Source organism: Sarcophilus harrisii, chromosome 4, assembly GCF_902635505.1.
Source record: "Sarcophilus harrisii chromosome 4, mSarHar1.11, whole genome shotgun sequence".
Lineage (NCBI taxonomy): Eukaryota > Metazoa > Chordata > Mammalia > Dasyuromorphia > Dasyuridae > Sarcophilus > Sarcophilus harrisii.
The window spans coordinates 434,846,037-434,865,514 of NC_045429.1; the positions used below are offsets into that span (position 1 = coordinate 434,846,037).

Below are 19,478 nucleotides of genomic sequence, written 5' to 3' on the forward strand. Positions count from 1 at the left end.
AGTTGCTATATTATGAGTATAACATTTGCAGACTTTCTTTATGAGTTGAAAGAGCACCCCTATTGACTCTGTGCTTGGTGATGGATGGGTAGGTCCCCACCTGCTGGTCACTTTACTATTAGATTCACCCGGGGTGCAGCGTAATCATAGAGCAAAGCAGGAAATTGAAACTTGCTTTTTTGAGGAGAGTCATGTGTAAGTAGCCTTTTTAAAAGCCATTTTTTCACTGACAGAATTCTTTTATTTCCTGGTTTTTTTCTCTTGGGGATTTATGAACTGGTAACACATTACTATATGGGAATTGTAATATTGCATCATGTTGCTTGCATCAAGAGAGATTCAGGAAGTCAGATCTGAATTTTAGCCATCTTAATGGAATTCCATGAATGGGGTTTTCAGGCAAGAATTTTTTATTATTTGGCAAGTGGGTGGAACATTTTGACATTCCCATCCTTATGATTTTTTTAGTTTTATGCTGCTTCCAGAGGCAAAACTGATAGCAGGGAGCATCCAAGGCTCATGGGAGAAGAATTTGTGGAATCAGACTATATGGACTTGAACATAGTGGGAGGGGTGAGGTTTGGGCGACAAAAGTTGAATTTATCCAAAATTGTCATGGATTGTTTTACATAGAGCTTTTGTTCAAATAAGATCATACCTATAAAGTGCTTTACACATCTTGAAATGCTATATGCGCACACGCGTGCACACACACACACACACACACACACACAATATTGCTTTTACTGGTTTTATTACAAGGAGGAAAAAGCAAACAGAATTCAGAATTGGAGTTGCTCCTTCCCCAATCACTTAATTATTTCTCCTTATTTTTATTCTTTTAAAACCATTTAAGGTACTAAGATACCTACATCCAATTGATCAATGATGGACAGAATCAGCTACACCCAGAGAAAGAACACTGGGAAATGAATGTGGACTACTTGCATTTTTGTTTTTCTTCCCAGGTTATTTTTACTTTCTGAATCCAATTTTTCTTGTGCAACAACAGAATTGTATGGATCTGTATACATATATTGTATGTAAGATATACATGTTTATACATATACATGTTTAACATGTATGCGACTGCCTGCCATCTAGGGGAGGGGGGGGAGGGAGGGGGGGAGGGAGGGAGGGAGGGGAAAAGTTGGAACAGAAGTGAGTGCAAGGGACAATGTTGAAAACTTACCCATGCATATGTTCTGTCAATAAAAAGCTATAATAATAAAATAAAAAAAGATAGCTACAAATCTAGGTTTATATTTCTACTATTAAAAGAAATTTTTTTACTGTTTAATCTAACCTAAACTATAAGACTTGTGTTCAGAGAAGTATTATCTTTTCTCTTACCCTAAAACTGAATCTTTGGAACAAGCTAAAGAAGGAAAACTATATGTCAAAAATGAACTGAGACTGCCCCAGTTCTTAACCTCACCTAAGAGCTACTTCTTAACTGCAGATAGACATTTGGAAACTATTGAGTTTCCTCCTGTATCCATCCATCTATTTCTTGGCTATCCATCCATCTATTTCTTCATCAGGAGACTCTTTGCCAGGTCTGCCTGCTATAATTCACATTTTAGCAGGCAATACTTTATGTATTTATGATCTGGGTGCTCTGCCTTATGGGCCACTCTAAAGTGGCAAGCAAAAGTTTTTCGGTTCTGGAGGTTCCAAGATAAGATTTCTTTTTCTTCTCTTTCCTCTCTCCAGACACCTTCCCATCTTAAGGGAGTGGGAAGCAGGTCACAGGTTTGAGAACCATATAAAATACTTGTAATACACACCTGAAACTCTAGCTGTAGTATAACAGGTGGCTCCTCTAACATGGTTACTGGGTTTGAGCTGAAGCAAATATCCTGCAATTATACCTGCTGCCACTGGAAAGGCTTATAATTTAGAGTGGATTAAGCTTTTAAAAGTTTTTTTTCCTTCACAGCTGAGAACGTAGGCCTACTTTTTTTTTTTAACTGGAATGACTTAAATCAGTTTTAGAAACCTAAAGTGAAAAGATGACAAGATTATGTGATTAAGGGGAAAGAAGGACTCCGGCCTAAACAAATGTATATGACCGCCCCCCCCCCCCCCCCCCCCCCCCCCCCCCCCCCCCCCCCCCCCCCCCCCCCCACACCTTTTCTCTTTCCTTCTCATAATAAAAATGAATGTACCCTATCTGGCTCTTTAAGATGTGCAAAGCACTTTACATAAATTACTCTTTTGATCTTCACCACAAGTGAGGCAGGTAGATATGAGTATTGGCCCTATTTTATAAGCAAGGAAACAGAGGTTCAGTGTGGTTAAGTTACATACTAAAGGTCACACAGCTAGTATCTAAGGGGCATTTGAACATAAGTCTTTCTGATGCCAAGACCAGCCATTGCTTCATTCCATCATGCCTCTCTCTGTGATATCTTGATGTGTATTGATAGAAAAGATAAGGTTTGGTGGTGGTGTTTTTTTAAACAATTTAAAGCTTGCAGACTTAGAAGAGTATAAAACAACTATAGTAAACAATTTCTACCTGAATTAATATTTGCCACACAAAGGAAAATGATGGAAAAATCAGTTGTCTTTTCTATGAGAAACAAAATTAGCCATTCTACATAGAAAAATTTACATCATAGTTTCATAATATATTCATTGAGCAGCTAAGCTGTAACTAAATGAATATGTTACTAATTGCATGTACCCTTGTTACAAGTAGCATTTTGTGTCAGATTATGATTAAAATATTACCTTAATCACAGAAGTTTTCAGAAATAAAGCTATAAAGCAATACAAATATAAAATTGCTTTTCCTTATCTTCTGATTCTTACCTTTCTTATCCTGAACTTCTTTCAAGATCAGGTAAGATGGAACTTAATGACTACATACCTCAACCTGCTGGATGTTGGAAATGCTACTACTTATGAATGTATTTGAAATGTTTATTCTTCACTCTTGATCATATTGGTAAACACACATTTTCCCAGGAAGCCAGCAGCATGTGACACTTTTAGCTTTGGACGCTTTATGACCTCTGCTTAGCCAGACTGAGCTGTTAAAATGCTTAAAGGAGATGCAGGAGTGAATATTTCCTTTGTGGTTCTTAGCACTGAAGCCTTGCTTATACTGTAACCAGTCTCTCTGTCCATGTAATATTCATAGCTCTGTGTCCAGAAGAGAGCCCTGGACCTTGCAGGCAAGGCCGTCTCACTTCCACCCTAAAACTAGAGGAAATTCCCAGTGAGACTTTTCAGGTCTCACTCTTCTTTCTTGAAGAGATTTGACAGTGACTGAGAGGGAAGATTTTTCTCTCTCCCTGGCATCTGCAAAAAGAGTGGGGTTACTTCATGATGTGAAAAGACAAAAAAAAAAATTGTTTTAATACCATTCCCCAGTCTGCATCCCTTTCCTGTCATGTGTTAAATACTTTTTCCAACTATAATATCATCTCTCTGGATCCCTTAAAAAATTATTGTCCAGGTATATAGAGAGGAATGAGCATTTAAGTAAATGAAATATTGCAGGCTGCTGAATATCTCTCTCTCCCTCCCTCCCTCCCTCCTTCCTCTCTCTTTCTCACATAGTTCCTTTCTTCTCCTCTCAGTAACCTTAGAACATGAGAATTGTATGATGTTGTCACATCTGGTGGGATTTTGCTTCGATACATTTTCCGTATCAGTGCCTTCCTGCTGTGCTAATGGTCATCGCACAGAGCTGTGTTTGCTTTAGTTTAGGGAATATTTATATTGCTTGAACACACAATTGGAGGCTGCCTGAGTTCAGCTTTAACTCCATTTAAACATATATCCCCACCCCCTCAGCCAGTGGCCTTCTGGTCAGTACCATTTACACTAGGAGGCAAATGGCCTTTTTCTTTCTCACTTTAGATTTCATGGATGTCATGGGGGACTTGTACCCTTAGAGACCCAGCATAGCAACACTGAATTTACGGGCGGAAGCAAAGCTTCTTTCCCATTTCTCTTGAAGACAATCACCAGACATGAATTTGGGCAAACTTTTTTTTAAATGAAAAATATAAATAGTGGAAAAAGTTATTCAAAGATAAAGTATGAGAAGCCTTTTTTTGTTTGTGCTTGCCCATATGTATTGAAGAGTGCTGGGCTAGAGGGGCTGTTTTCCTCTGTGACTGACTGTGTAGTGTCATTAGTTTTAGAGGGTGTTGACAACCAGCACCTGCTTTAAATGCCATGTTAAAAACCAAATTATATTTTAATTCATCAAAAGCTGGAAGAAAATGTGTCAAAATACAAACTGGCTATACTTAGGTGCTATAGTCCTAACTCAATTCTATAATTATAACAAGTATTGGGGGAGAGGTGAGGAGTTGGCTACACTTTCTCTAAATCTATCTTCTGTCAAGAAATATCTCATTTTAAAAAACTTTTGTTGATAATGTGTTTTTTAGACAAGTAGACTCTGTCTAATACTCAAACCCTACAAAAAGAACATTTTCCATAAATGGCTAAATAGAAAAATGAACTTGAGTGATATATTTTTCTACTTTTTTTTCCCCAGAGGCATATTTATTTACCTGAATATAAGCAAAAATCCCACCTTAAATTTGAAAGTGAGTATGAAGGCAGTCTATCTATTGTGTAGTTGTTGAGACATTCTATTACTTAAATGTATACCATATTGAAGGAATTAATACAATAACTTCAGTATGAATATTTGATAACAAAAAGAATTGTTTATTACAATTGGTTATTTGAATAGAAAGATTGAAATGTGATTTATTTAATCTCAATGATTTGGAAATGGTACATTTGTTTTTGGTTAGCATAAAGTATATTGTGGGGAAACCCCAGTTTTAAACCTGTTGACATGAAAACTACATAAATACACAAAGCAGTGGGGAAAAAAGAAGGACTTTGGTGTCCTCCAAAAGACCTGGATTGCTTCTTTCAGCACTTTGCAGCCCACTGACCTTGGCAGATCCCTTCACCTGTCTGGGCCTTTGCTCATTGGTAAGTGAAGGCATTGAATGAGATGACTACCAAGGCCTTTTGTAGCTCCAAATCTATGATCCTATATTTTTTTAACCCCTTAAGAAGGGGGTAAAAACAAACACCCCCCCCCAAAAAAAAAAAAAAAAAAACAACGGGCTTTTTTTCTATTAAATTACAGAGTTTCTGGGGGAGGAGACATGGTTCTCTCTGCTTGCAGTTCTCTAATTCAGTTTCACTAGGTATTTGTCAAGCACCTACTATGTGCCAACACCAATTCTGGGAGTTAAGAATACAAAGACAAAGCAGTCCGTGCCCTGGGAAAATGTAACATGTACCCAATCAGGAACCATCTGTCGGGACTCAGGAAAAGGCCTGGTTAGCACTTGAGCTGGGCTTGGAAGGAAGCAAGAAATGAGAGAGCACATTGCAGGTGCTTCAAGACAGAGGGAGGACTTAGGAGGTCATGGATGGGGAATAAGTGATAGGCATTGGACTAGAATAGAACCTCTGAACTGTGATCCTATAATGTAAGACTGCAAGGGGATTTGGGGCCAGCTTGTGAAGGACTGGGCTAAAGATTGTTTGTGCCAGAGGCAACAGGCCTAATGCTCAATGTTTAGGGGGCAGAGGAGTACCAGTTACCTCACTCCTGGTTGTCAGTAATAAAGACAAGGTTATGGCAACTTTCAGTGTGCAGTCAAATGACCAAGCAATATTGAAAAAGCTGCCTGTTTGGGGTGTTTCCATTTCTTTTGACTGGCACCATATGTCTAGCATTGCTCTTCTCTGAAGAACAGCTTGTGGATTCTTCTTGCTTTAAGAAAATTTGTTGATCAAACTTGGATTATAAAATGCAGAGGACAGACAGTGCTTAGTTTTTGCTGAAGTTCTAGGCAGAGAGGAAAAGGGACAATTATCTAATATATAGCCACCACTCCACCCCAGTCTCTAGGAATTTCTAGTGGGTTAGCTATCTACTCAGATATTCACTGGATTGAATGAAATAGCTGGATTCTTCTCTATTGTGTAATAAATGATCAGTATGTTTAAAACAACTTCTACTTGAGGTGTCTTAAGCATCTGATCCTCAAGTACATGTGTTTCATTTTTTAAAGCTATATTTCACTTATTTGTAGTCTGTGTTTTTATTTATTTGTTCATCCGTTTTTTGCTTTTTAGAAAGATTCCCTAATGATTTACATCCTCCTCAGTATAATGAGCTCACATATTAGAAGTTGAAAGGGACTTCAGAGATGTCCAGTCTAATCCTTCATTTTATTGATAAGGGAACTGAGGTCCATAGAGGTCAGCTGTTTTGTCTTGGATTATGAATCCATTCCCCTTCTCTACCTAAACTTTTTTAAATAGAGAATCCCTACTTGTACAACTTTTCAATTCATTGGAAGAACTATTCAGGTACTTGAATGTTCCTTGCTACCATCTTCACCAGTGGTCACTCTTGTTTTAAAAAAAAAAAAAAAAAAGTGGGGAAAGTTTTACTTTTACAATGAACTTTCCATTATGCTATTTAAAAATTTAAATAAATTAAAATATGAGTTTTAGTGATGTTTTCCTAGATATAAGTAAGGAATTTTGAGTTAATACTTGTTGCTATTAACTTCTTGGATTACTCAAAAAGCAACTGGGCAAAATTGAGTATTTAATCCCATGTTTGAGGCATAGAATGTTTAAGCGGAAGGGATCGGGACAGAGTGGCCCGTGAATAGTTCGTTAGATATCCTAAAAGAAAGTCGTTCGTGACATAACGGAAACAGCTTTGATGCCTGTTCATTCTCTTTCCAGCTGGAGATCCCTTAGCTAATGTAGTTGGGGTATCCAGGGTGTTTCAGTAGCAGAAGAGCCCGGCCTTTCAAAAACAAAGAAAATAAAAGCATTCCTGTGTAGCCAGCTTCCGCACTTATCTCTGTTTTCTGGTACTGTTTGTGCTGAACCAAAGCAGCTGCTACCCCGTGTTAAGAGAGAACAAACCCAACATGGCGTGAAATTACTGCACTGCCATTCCCATTCATTAGAGTTATATTGTTACCAGCTACAGGCATGACTGGCTTTTGCATGAATAATAAAATAAAATGTCGCTTTGTGAATTTTACCTTAAACCATTAACAAGCCACAACACTAACCTTGAAAATGTCTGAAGAATTTTCCTAACTGATTTTGTCTCAGAGCAATTCTCTTGGAGAGTTACCCTAGAAAGGTAAGTGGTGAGAGATTCAGAAGGAGAGGCAGAGTCATGAGCTATCAGCATATCAGCCTGTCCACAGAAAATTGTGGGCTGCATTTAAGCAGAACAACATTGGACTCAGAATAATACTGGGCTAACTACTTGGGTTGAGGCAAAGAGAAGCTCAGTGTCTGCCTTCACTGCCCTTACATTCTAGGTGGGAAGAAATCTGCATATAAATAGTCATGTAGAGCATTGCCAAAGATGGTTTGTGGTGTAGGGTAGAGGAAGAAATCACTAAGAGAACTCTGGAGACGTTAAGGGAACTCATCTCAGAAGCTTGAAGAATGACTGATGTAGATATATGGAGATGAGAGAAAGGACTGTTCCAGGAAAAGGGAACCACAAGAAAGTAATCCAAAGAAGGTAGGATAAAGGTCTGTATAGAAAATACACACACACAAGCTAAAGGTTTAGATACATGGCTTAAAACCAGACAGCTTTGAATGCAAGGTTTAGACTTTATTCTTTGGACAGTAGGGAGTCACTGAATGTCTTTGATCTGGAGTTTGTAAGCTCCTTGAGAGTAGGGATAGTTTCAGTTTCTTTCTATGCCAATTTGGTGGCACAATACTTTCTATTGAGTAGCCAATTAATGAATGTTTGTCAAATTGAGTATTTCATGATGAAAGTACTTGGCAGTGGCGTACAAGATGAATTGGAGGAAGAAGAGTAGAGGCAAAGAGACAGTTACACGAAGGCAATTAACTAAGCAGTCAGTAAGCTTTTATTAAATACATGCTGTAGACCAGATACTGTGGTTTGGGGTAAAGGGGGGCACAGAGAGGAGGAAAGGGATACAAAGAAAGGGAAAAGGCCTTGGCATGAGATAAAGGCCTTGTGTGCTAACAGGACAGATATAGAACAAACTGGCGCATCTCAACAGAAGCGCAACCCTAGAATTAGTCCAAGTGTAATGACCTGAACTAAGGAGTTGGCAATAGATATCATTAGGACTTCTTAGATATACAGCAATTGCTTAATAAATTTTTGTTGATTGGATGATGGTTATTTTTATAAGTGCCTCAGAAGACAGAACAAGTCAAGGAAAAGGAGTTAAGGATGACACCATGGTTCCACATCTGAGTAAGAGAAAATGATGGTACCATTGACAGAGAAAGGAAAGTCGGGGGAAGAGATGGTTTAGAGACAGAGATGAATTTGGGTTTTGACATGGTAAGTTTGAGTTGGTAGTAAGAATATTCAGCAACCAATGAAGAATTAATAGAAGACTATTTCAAACGCTAAATTTAAATTCTGCATAGATGTCAGAGAAGGGACTTTCCTGAAGGGACCTTATTCATATTCAGAAATTCCTAGTGTTTGTAATAATTTCCAGTGAGGAATATTTTACACTGAAGAATCAAATTTTTCAGGTTATCATTTACTATCTCTTTTATTGATAGTCACCTATTTTTCTGACTCACTAGAAGGAACTGTTTGGTCTGCCTTTTGAGGGGTTGGCACTAGGTCTATATCTAGGGATTAGAAAGCTGCTTGCACAGAAACCAGTAACCCCAATAAGATGTTTTGTAGTTCCCCTGGTTTTCTTAGTTTTTAATCATCATTTTGTTTCATGTTCTCTGCTGATATCCAACTATCAACTATCCAACATTTTTTTCTGAAAATAGTTAGTCAACATAATGGTTATAGGAGATATGAGGGCAAAGTTGCAGAGTAGTTAGATCACATTCATTAGATCTTGATCTACTAGAATTGGTGATAAAATGACCTCTATCATTCAACTTGGAATCTTGGATAAGATGTTGGTGGGTTTTTTCACTTGAAGTTGAAATCATCCCAGAAAAATTTCCTGAGAAACTTTTCTAAAGGTAGGCTTTATCTCTATATTTGTTGAAATTACTTCATTTGCTGAGTTTTGAGGCCCCACAGGATTGTGAGGGCTTTGGAAACTACACCTGACCAGGTAGATTTTTCTGTTGCCCTCTTAGGAATTTATTATATATGACATCATATGTTATCAGAATACTAACAGTATACTGATTGTTGTATTAAAAAAAAAATTAAAAGAAATTAAAGACAGTAGATGCTTATTAAATAGTTCCAACCTAGACTTATTTTGAAGATTCTGACATTCTTTGCCCTTGGGTAATAAAAATTCTTTTAAGAGCAATATGCCAACAAATCCATTTGATAGAGATGATCTTTTTCAATCTTAGTTACTTGATCAGTCATCATGCCAACCAAATAAAATAACAAAAAAAAAAAAAAATTGTTTCATAAGCCCTGATGTTTCTTGTCCAACTCTTTGTGACCCCATTTAGGGTTTTCTTGGCAAAGATAGTACAGTAGTTTGCCATTTCTTTCTCCAGCCCATTTTACAGATAAGGAAATTGCAGCAAACAGGATGAAGTGACTTGCTCAGGGTTACACAGCTAGGAAGTGTCTGAGGCTGGATTTGAATTCAGAAAATAAGTCTTATTGCCTACAGGCCTGGCACTCCCATTACATGCTACATTCTTCCATGGCACACTTTTCCATTAATATTAATTTCTTTAAACTATGTATATATTTCCTGATTGCAAGATAGCTACTAAATATGTTCAATAATCATAATTTTCACTGGAAGATCATGTTTTTATAACTTAAATTCATGCCCACTATCTAGGCTTCATCCACATGAATTCATTCTCTCCTGCTGAATAGGCTTTCATATCCTTGTATCCTTGGCTTTCCTACAGTGGTCAGTCTTAGGATTTCTGTGACCTTCTTGGCATATGCAATATAATGGGAAAAATGTAAAGTTTGGGTAAGTTTCAAGGCCCAGCTAAATTTGTGCCTGTTGGTGACTTCACTTGAACATTCTAGTCCCGGCACTAGTCACTACCCTTCATGGTGTTCTGACTGGGGCTCTTCAGGATGTCTTTATATTCTCCACTGCAGCTGCTGTCTCTTCTTTTTCTGGTTCTTTTCCATTTTCTTCTCTTCCCTTGTGCTTTTTTCATTCTTTTAGATAACTGTGTCACTTAGAAATCTATGAGGAAATCATCAAGTCTACATTTTTAAACTAAAGGGGGAAAAAAAGGTTATTTTATTGATTAGACTAAATTAGAATCCTTTCTTGATAAGTTACATAAAAATTAGTTCCTAACTGTGTAGCTATTTTGTAAATGAAGATCAGATATAAGAAATAACACAAGATCTCTGTAAAAAGGATATTCTGTACTATAGCAAAAGAGTCATTGATGCCAGTTATGGAATGTTAGAGTCCTTTAGTTTTAGCCCAATAAAATAAGAGAAGGACTGATCAGCGTAAGAACTTGGAACTTTATTGTCCATATTCCTTCTAGATTTCAGGTGCTATAATTCCTTGTGAGGTACAGCTAGGGAATAAATCAATTTTATATTTCACATTGCATTTTTAATTTTACCAAACAGGTTAATCTCAGAATAAAATCCATTGACTTTTATTCTATATTAGTGGAATTTTTGTGACCAGTTGCCTGTTTGAGGAAAAGATTGCAATTGAAGGAGGAATGAATCTTAAAAGTATCAAATTTGAAAGTATGCAAAGAATTAAAACTATGAACTATTGAAAACAAAGGGTGATTTTTTTTTCCTGGTGGGTGTAAAGTAACAAAGTTGAAAATGCCTGTATTTATTTCCAACTTTTAAAAAGATGAATGTGTATGTAAATCATGAAAAATGTTTCAATGTGATATGACTGTGATTTGTAATGTTTTTATCTGAGAACAATTTGAATTTTTTTTTAATGAAAGCATAAAACTGTATGACCTTACTTCATTTTCCTCTTTTAATATCAACCTTCCCATTCCTTGCTAGAATGAGCCATAGTGGAAAAAACTTTGGACTTATAGTGTTCAGGTCCAAGTTCCAACATTAGCAGGATGGCCCTGAGTATTGTGTCTTCAGGAGAATTGGGGAAAAGAATGTTTGTGAGTTCATAATTATAATGGTTCCTTATTCTCTGGATCAATTTGTATCAAGTAAATCCTTCAAAAGGTCAAAGGTAAGTATTTAGAGAAATTCAGTGTAACGGTACTATTTTAAAGGAACAAACAAATAATGACAGGTAAATTGGACAAGGACAAGGATAAGGATGCTTTGGGGCTTCCCTACCCCTCTTGTCTCTTACCTCTTGTACTGAATGGGGGAGTAGTGGAAAAGCAGTAGGAAGCTTTAAAAATGAACCGCCTTTGGGACTGACCCAACACCTCCACCCTCTCTTTCTCTTCCCCCCTTGCTTCTCTAGGTCAGTAACAGATCCAAGAGATGGAAAGAGAGTCGCCCTCAAAAAGATGCCCAACGTCTTCCAGAATCTGGTCTCTTGCAAAAGGGTCTTCCGAGAACTGAAGATGTTGTGTTTTTTTAAACATGATAACGTAAGTGAAACAGGGGCTTATGCCAAGCTGCTTCCTCCAGTCAGCCACTCACAGCAGTACTGGTAGAGGCTGGTTTTAAAGAAGGATGAAGATCAGGTGCCATTGGCTGGTGTAGATGAGGTTACAAGAGGGAGTCGCCATCCTGATGAAAAGTGACAAGGGAGACAGTCTGCCTTTGGGCTGCTTTGCCTTACCTACCTCACCATCCCCACCTGCCACTTTCACAGCTGCTCTATAATGACTGCCTGAGGTCTGTGCCATTGAGGAGACAGAATTGTTTCCCAAGTTTTAATTGAGCCGAACACCTTAGTGAATTTCCCCCCATAGGCTTTTCTGTGTATTATGTATCACAAGTTTCACCGTCTCATAAGCAAGCCCTGCACTACTTGAAGCTCACAAAAAGTAGAGGATCCCTTTCTAGAATTTTGCTTGGAGGGCTGAAATTTAAACTTATGCTTCTGATTAAATGTGAATAATCTTTTCATTTATATAAGGCCTACCTTCCATCTTAGGAAGCATTGATTCTGTTCAATGTCAGGTTGACTTATAAATTCTTAGTATGTGCTGTCTCCTGCTTGTCAGAATAGGTTTTGTCTATTTTTAATTTACAAGAGCTAAGTTGTTCAATATTTTAAAAGCCTTATAACGTGGTGCTAACATTTGTGGGAAAAATAAATTAGGAGGAAACTACATCTAGGCTTTTATTAAGGAATGTGGAAGTCCTGGGCAAGTTATACCTTTTTGTAATTGAAACAAATAAGCAAGTTTAAGTGAACACTGAAGTGTATTGACTGGCAAGTCAGTATTGATAATGGCAAAGGAGATGTTATTAGCTGAGGGACAATATTAATATTCAACATAAATTTATCATATATGATATCTGTTCTGAATAGTTTTACTGGTACTAATTGGCTAAATTGACTTACTGGTACTAATTTTTTGAAGCATAATTTTTGTCCTTTAATATTTTAAATCAGAATCAAAACTAGAGCAAAATTAGAAAGTAGAATCTTTTTTTCCTTGAAACTAACCTGGTGCTTATAAGTGTTACAATTCTGTCCCCTTGCATTTGGTTTGATGATTGAGTCTCAGGATCAAGACTCAGAATTTCTCCATGGGGTCAGTAAAATGCATTTCACTTTGAATGATACCTTTCTCAGCAAACCATAGACAAGGGATTTTTCTTTTCTGTATTCTTAAGTTTTCACCTGAAATTTTGTGTATGACTGGAAACAAAAGGCTCTGTTTCATTTTATGAAGTTGCTTTCAGATATGCTGTTTTAATTGCCAACAAGAAAGATCTTAAAAAGGAAAAAAAAAAAGAATTTCTTGTGATTTGGCCTGTTTGTTGGCACTTGGAATGCTTTAGTCTGTTGGCCAAAGTAGATCCATTCATATTCTTTCATGTTGTAATGAAAAGAGCACTCTGCTTAGGGAGGCTGAGAGGATTTAAGTTCCACTTTGTAGTGTATGTGGCCCAGTAGACAAGCCATTTAACCCCCTAAACCTCAGTTTTCTCATCTTTAAGCTAAGGGTATTACTTTAGGTAATCTGAGGCCTTCCCAGCTCTAGATCTGTGTTCATATCAAGTTCTCATTTCCAAAGACTTGTAGGTCTTTGCTGAAGGAGGACTATTAAACTTAACTGTAGGATTCATATCAACTGATTTATCAGCCCAAGGAAGTTTCCTTTACTAAAATTTCTTTTCAAGAGGTTTAATGCTTCTGTCTTATTGTAATCCTTCTGTAAGATACTTTGTGAAATAAGAGGCTGTTATTTTGTGGCTAGTAGTTTGGATTTCTTAGTGATCCAGAATCAGGCATTCATAATGTGTGGTTCTGTATTCTCCTACTTGCTGCAATATCCTTAGCATCCTCAGTGCATTGTCAGAGATACAAGGAAATAATATTTCAGGTTTCTGTGGTGATGGAATGTTTTGCACGGGGTGCCAGAAGTCCACTTGATTTAACATTTTCAGTGGTTTGCTGTGCTTTGTATAGAAAGGATGCATGGTGTAATAAGCTGCCAATTCTCCAGGCTCATGTCTTAGCTTGGTGACTCACTCCCATAGAGTTACTAATTAGGGTACAAAGACAGTGTCAGAGTGGGAAGCAGGAAGAAAGAAACAAACTGGACTCTTTAAAATCTTACTAATTAAAACTCAGTCTCCTAAAGCTTGGAACTTCTGGTTTCTGTCAAAACAGAGCATCTTGCCATTATCTCTCCCCAAAGGTGGGGACAGTTGATGTGATAAATGGCATTTTGCTCCCAGTTCTTTCTACATTTAAATCTTTGTCTTCCAAAGATAACCTAGAATTAGTAGAAGAAACTAGAATCAGCTCAAGATGGAGAGGTTAGTAGAGTTTTTTCAGACCTAGAGAACTCATTCATTCAACAAATATTTAATAAGTGTTGATCATCTCTTGAGTATATGGCTCTGAGTGCAGTACCCCCAAAAAAGTATAAAAATGGGTCCCATCTGGTAAGAAGTTTGCTCTCTAACTTTAAAACATTTACACTAGAAAAGTTTAGCAATATAATGGAGTGGAAGATAAATTTAGAATGATTAATATAGACAATAAATGTTTTGGACCAAGTTCAGATGATGCAAAAGATCATTGTAGGCTAGAAGAAAATTGAGCAAATGGAGGTGGAAGTTGTTAGTGTTTGTGGTAAAATATGTGTAGGCAGAGAAGAATAGAGTATAGATTAAGGGTGGTCAGACTAGGGCTAGAGAGACAAATTCTGGGCCTTTAAGTTAAGAATTGTTTGTAAAGCATTTTAAAACACAATAAAACTCTAGTTTGTTGATTCCTGATGTAGAGTTTATGGGAGGAAGTGAAGAAGATGAGGTTAGAAAAGTAGGATATGTATTGGGTTTTGGAAGTCTCTAAGGAAGTTGGGCTGAGAAGATTGGATATTGTCAAGTAGAGGGAAAATTGGAACAAAAGTGTTGTAAGATTAATTAAGCTGCTTTATGCCGAATGAATTTTAATCTTTAGTTATTACTTATGTGTCATAGAAGATGTGCCATTGTCCTAAGTATTTGGGGTGTTCTTTTCACACTCATCCAATACCAAGTGGTCTTTGCTGATGACCATTTATCATCATTGTAAACTGGTGACACAGGAAAAGAAAGAGATAACATTTTTGTCTCCAACCAAAGGAAAATTGTGTGAAACTCTCTAGAGATAACTTGTCCCTTAAGTCTTGTGTATCTGATCAACACAAGATCTGAAGACAGGAAAGGCAGAAAACGTTTCTCTCAGTTCTCTGACATTGGCCACCTCCCCAGATCAGATTGTTACTGTGGAGATGGGAGACCTCTTCTTGTCCTGAGCTCAACAATTTGAACCAGTCTGAGTAGAAAGAGAAGAAAAGATGGGGGCAGAAAATGAACAGCTCTCAGTGTCCTCTGCACGGGATGGCCCCATTTAGAGAGAGCCTTTTCATGATCATAAGTAAAGTCATGACTTTGCCAAGTCCTCAAATAGGCATTAATCGAGGGAGAATCTCTTCCATCAGAGTCTGGAGAGGAAGGTATTACACTCTTTCATACCTGTAGAAACTAACGGGCTTTTGTAGCCTATCATTAATCCATTAGTACTAAAAAAAATATGCGGTTGAGGCTATTGATGAGGATATGCATGGTCTGGGCTAGTTACACATTGGAAGGTTGGAACTCTGATTTCAGTAATGGGGGGGTAGACTTTCCTGTAGACTTCCAAAAGAATCAGTATGGAAATCCAAATGTTGGCCCTATAATTCCATGTACTAGATGGGCTGGACTCTTATGTACCAAAAGGCTCTGCACTCAGGAGTGAGAAATATCCAGCACAGTTATGGAAGGAGATCATCCATGGGGAATTGGACCTGCCTGTTATGATTTAGGAAGCTTATGATGCTTTGTGATGTCCTGTTATCTCTAAGAAAGGCACGGTGCTCAAGGAGCTCAGAATTCTAACAGTAGGAAAGAGGAAAGCAAGGTATTTGGTTGGTTGTCTACTAAAATTAAACATACTAGGTATATATAGCCTTCTATGAATCTCTTGGCCAAGGTTCCCTCATCATGTTTCAGAAGCTGAAAATCATTGTGATTGTTTAGTTGTTTTCAGTGCTGCCCAACTCTTTCTGCCCCCATATGGAAAAGATACTGGAACAGTTTTCCATTGCCTTCTCCATCTCATTTTACAGATGAGGAAACTGAGGCAAATAGTGTTAAGTGACTTGTCTAGGGTCACACAGCTAGTAAGTGTCTGAGGCCAGATTTGTATTCAGGAAAATGAGTTGTCTTGACTCCAGACTATGCCACCTGATTGATCAAATCTGAAAACATGCAAAGAAATAAATTACTTTTGACAGGTGACTAAAGACTTAATCAAGACATTTGCTGGTCATATAAGCTGATTTTGGTGGGTCTTCTAATGTGAAAGTTAAAATTTTCAAAACTAAGTTCTCAGAATAAAAATTTTCAATAACTCTTGAAAGACTTGCTTTGGTTTTTTGGCTCTTCAGAACATATAGTTAAGAGAAGAAAATTTGTCAACATTTGCAAATATTTTGAAGATACAAAGAACCAAGCAGCCCTCCTAAAAGCTGAATTAAAGTAAAGGTTGGATGACAAAAGGCTGCCTTAGGAAGGAATCAGGCAGAAAATCGTGGGACTCTGAAAAATTTGCTTTTCTCCTGGCTTCTTTTCATCACATTGGGTGATTTCTGGTTTATCCTGATTAATTTCATAACTTCATGTAACTTAAATATTATAGTTGCCTTCCAGAAATGTTTGGCAAGCCTTTCTCCTGATAAAGTTCAGCATGCTCATTTTGGGGTGGAAAGAAAAGGAGAATGCAATCATAAACAAGAAAGCTGCCATACTGAATTCTGAAATGTCATTTCCTTCATAGCTTCAAATTTAGCACTGAGTACTGTGGTTCAAATGTCTAGCCATGTATTTTATGTGTGGCTTTTCTACAAATAACCTCACCAGAGAGTATGGAGAAAGACAGAAAGCTCCATTCTTGTGTATCAGGGTTCAAATGTAGGGTTGTCACTTTACTCTGGATAACCTCTAATTATAGTAGATAGATTTGAAGTATAAAATGGGTTTGTCTAATGGACGCTGTCACTCCAGCCTTCTGCCTCTATTCCCAAAAGCAGGATGTACATTATTCAGAGACAGAATGTTAACTCAGGGAGATGTCAAACGAAGCACTAATTTCAACTGCCTTCTCCAGGAACCAAATATTCAGTTCAGAAATTGGTCCATCATATTATTTTGAAGCAAATTTACATGGACTGATCACATTAAGTGACTTTTAAAAAAAAAAAAAAAAAAAAGGAAAAATAAAGAATGAACTTACTTTTCATATCATTAAAGGGATTTCTTGACATTACTGGGAAATCTATCATTTTTGTTCTATTCCAGTAACCTGAGTATAAACATTTTAAGTCAGAAAAAGAAGATAGATGTCATTAATCTTTTTTTTTTTTTTTTTTTTTTTTTTTACTATTCAAAAACTACTTTGCCTAATTGGTCTTTAAATTATGCCTAGATCCTGCAGGAAAGGTTATTTTGGTTTGCACTGTGGAAATAGGAAATGCTTGACTGAAAGGGAGTAGTCTTTAAGGAATCTGAGTTCATTCCACTATATGGTAGTGATCAAAATCAAAAACTTGAGGCCTCTGGATCCATATGAGATGGTATACCTTCTACTGCCTGCCATTATGTCCTGTCATTAGTTGATTTAGGATTTTCCATTAGAAAAATGGACTTATTACTTAGGAGGGACATAATAGAGGACTTTAGGGGAAGTAGAAGTATGAGGAAGCAGGCCAAAAATTCCATTTGATTGTTGCTATGATAAATTGACTCAGTTTGTCTTGGTTAGATACTGTGTCTGGTGTGCTCTCAGCATACAGAGACATTAAGCATGGCACCAAAGCTACAACCTTCTCTTCCCCCCTTCCTCAAAACTTGAGATGATCTCTTGCACCAACATTAAATATCTGCATAATGGTGGGGTAGCCAGCAGTTGGCACTGTTTAATTCTCTGTAATGCAGGAAGCCTATTTAGTATAGCATATCCGTGGGTCACTTGGCAAAGGCCAAACTAACTGTCTGTGGAAAACAAGCTCCCAAACCATCTTTGTGCTTCAAATTCAGCACTCAATTAAGTCCCAGTATGTGGCTGAAATTGAACTTGGAAGTTATTGAAGGACTACAGGTGTTTCCTTGAATATATTATGTGATGAATTTTCTTTCCATCTTAGTTCTCTAATTTTGACTTTTTTTTCTTTCCCTCAGGTACTCTCTGCCCTTGACATACTCCAACCTCCACACATTGACTATTTTGAAGAAATGTATCCTAACTGGGAAATGTTAAGAAGGGGATGTTGTTTGGTTGATTTGGGGTCTCCCAGCATCAGCCCTAGGCTACCTTCTTTATAAGGTACCACATGTAATTGTCAGCCTTTGGGATGTAATTGAACAGGTACCTCCCAGAACAGGTAATTTTAAAATGTAGATTGCGATCGAATTCTGACCAAAGTGATTCCCCAGAATAGAACTTCTTGACCTCAAAAGAGATAAAAGTTGAGTGGAAAGAAGTATTAAGAGGATTTAGAAGTATCAAATTGTAATCCCATTTCACCGCTGATTTCATTGTAACATTGAGCAAGTCATTTAACTGTTCTACATCTCTTGTCAAATGCAATTGTTCCTTGCTCCTATGCAGCTCACTTGGATCTGGGATGAAAATTAGCAAATTTGATACTTGGAATCCTGTGAGCTCCTGAGAGGGAAGAGGGAGAATTCATTATTATCTTGTTGTTGCTCCCCCTACTTTTTGAAAAGGCACATCAGGTCTTTTTCACAAGAAAATCCTGTATATCATGATATCTATTCATATTCTTCTGGCCACCAATGTGTATATAGAAGAAAACATGGGCTTACTTCATCACATAGTCCTAGATGAGTTATCATTTGATGTTATTTGATGTTTCGCATTTAACTTAAATTCTAAAATTGAAAGTCGGGGGATATTCTGAAAAAAAAAATGGAATAAGTAAGCAATGTCACAAAAGCAAAATTCATCCTGGTATTTTCTAAGAGTGGGAATAAGGATTTTCTCTTCCTAAGTACTGAGAATGAGCAAAAAGAGATAAGTTTTGTCAAAAGTGCTAGATAATGGCCATATCAGAAAAGTTCTGGGACTTCCTTGATGAGTTTAGGAGAGCTCAGAACATTAAGGAATTTCCCAAAGGAAAAAGATGGAGGGCACAGGATTAACAAGCACATAAGTTCTGGGATGCTCTGGCCTTCTCAAAAGCTTCCTGTGTTTTACATGGGAGTAACTCATTTTCAGCATTTGGCGGCTTGACTCTAAACATTGTGGTTAAATGTAATTACTGCATGTAGGCTTTTGTTTCATAATGAAGCACTTTGATTGAAGTAAGAAAACTGTGATTTTTACCCAAGTTTAACCAGCTTAAGTAGTCAGAGTATCTTCCTGTTCGGGGCCTGCAAATCTGCTGTATCAGTGCTGGTTCCAGATGTAAAGCATGGCCACCTAGTTTGGGGCTACTGTGTAAAATTTCAGGAAGCATTGAAGAGCAGAAGGTGGGTGTGTCCTGGATGACAAATCCTTTTGTAATATTGGAGTCCTCACATTAGTGCCTGATAGCCACATTTTCCACAGCAAATCTTTAATGATATTAAAGTTTCTACTTGTCTCCTTCCCAGCTCCCCGTGTTGTATGCTCTGCCCCACCCTTTTTTTGGTTTTCATGTAAGATCATGGCTTATTGTTTTGGGATACCTTAATTAACATCTTCCATGAACAAAGCCAGGAGCAACAGGGCTGAAAAAAGAGGTGGTGGCAGCGACCTTGCCCGGGGTCAGGTCAGGGAGGTCAG

The 19,478-nt window shown here is 37.4% G+C and overlaps 1 protein-coding gene across 2 annotated transcripts in view; it reads left to right on the top strand.

Moving 5' to 3' along the window:
• NLK (nemo like kinase) overlaps positions 1-19,478 on the top strand; it is a 129,909-nt gene that overhangs the window by 60,137 nt on the left and 50,294 nt on the right. For both annotated transcript variants that reach the window (XR_004234072.1, XM_031967669.1), the window contains exons 2-3: positions 11,436-11,565; positions 17,870-17,925. Coding sequence is in view for 1 of the 2 variants with exons in the window: in XM_031967669.1 (XP_031823529.1) it covers positions 11,436-11,565; positions 17,870-17,925 (186 nt within the window). In the remaining variant the exon portion in view is untranslated. The remainder of the gene's footprint in view (positions 1-11,435; positions 11,566-17,869; positions 17,926-19,478) is intronic.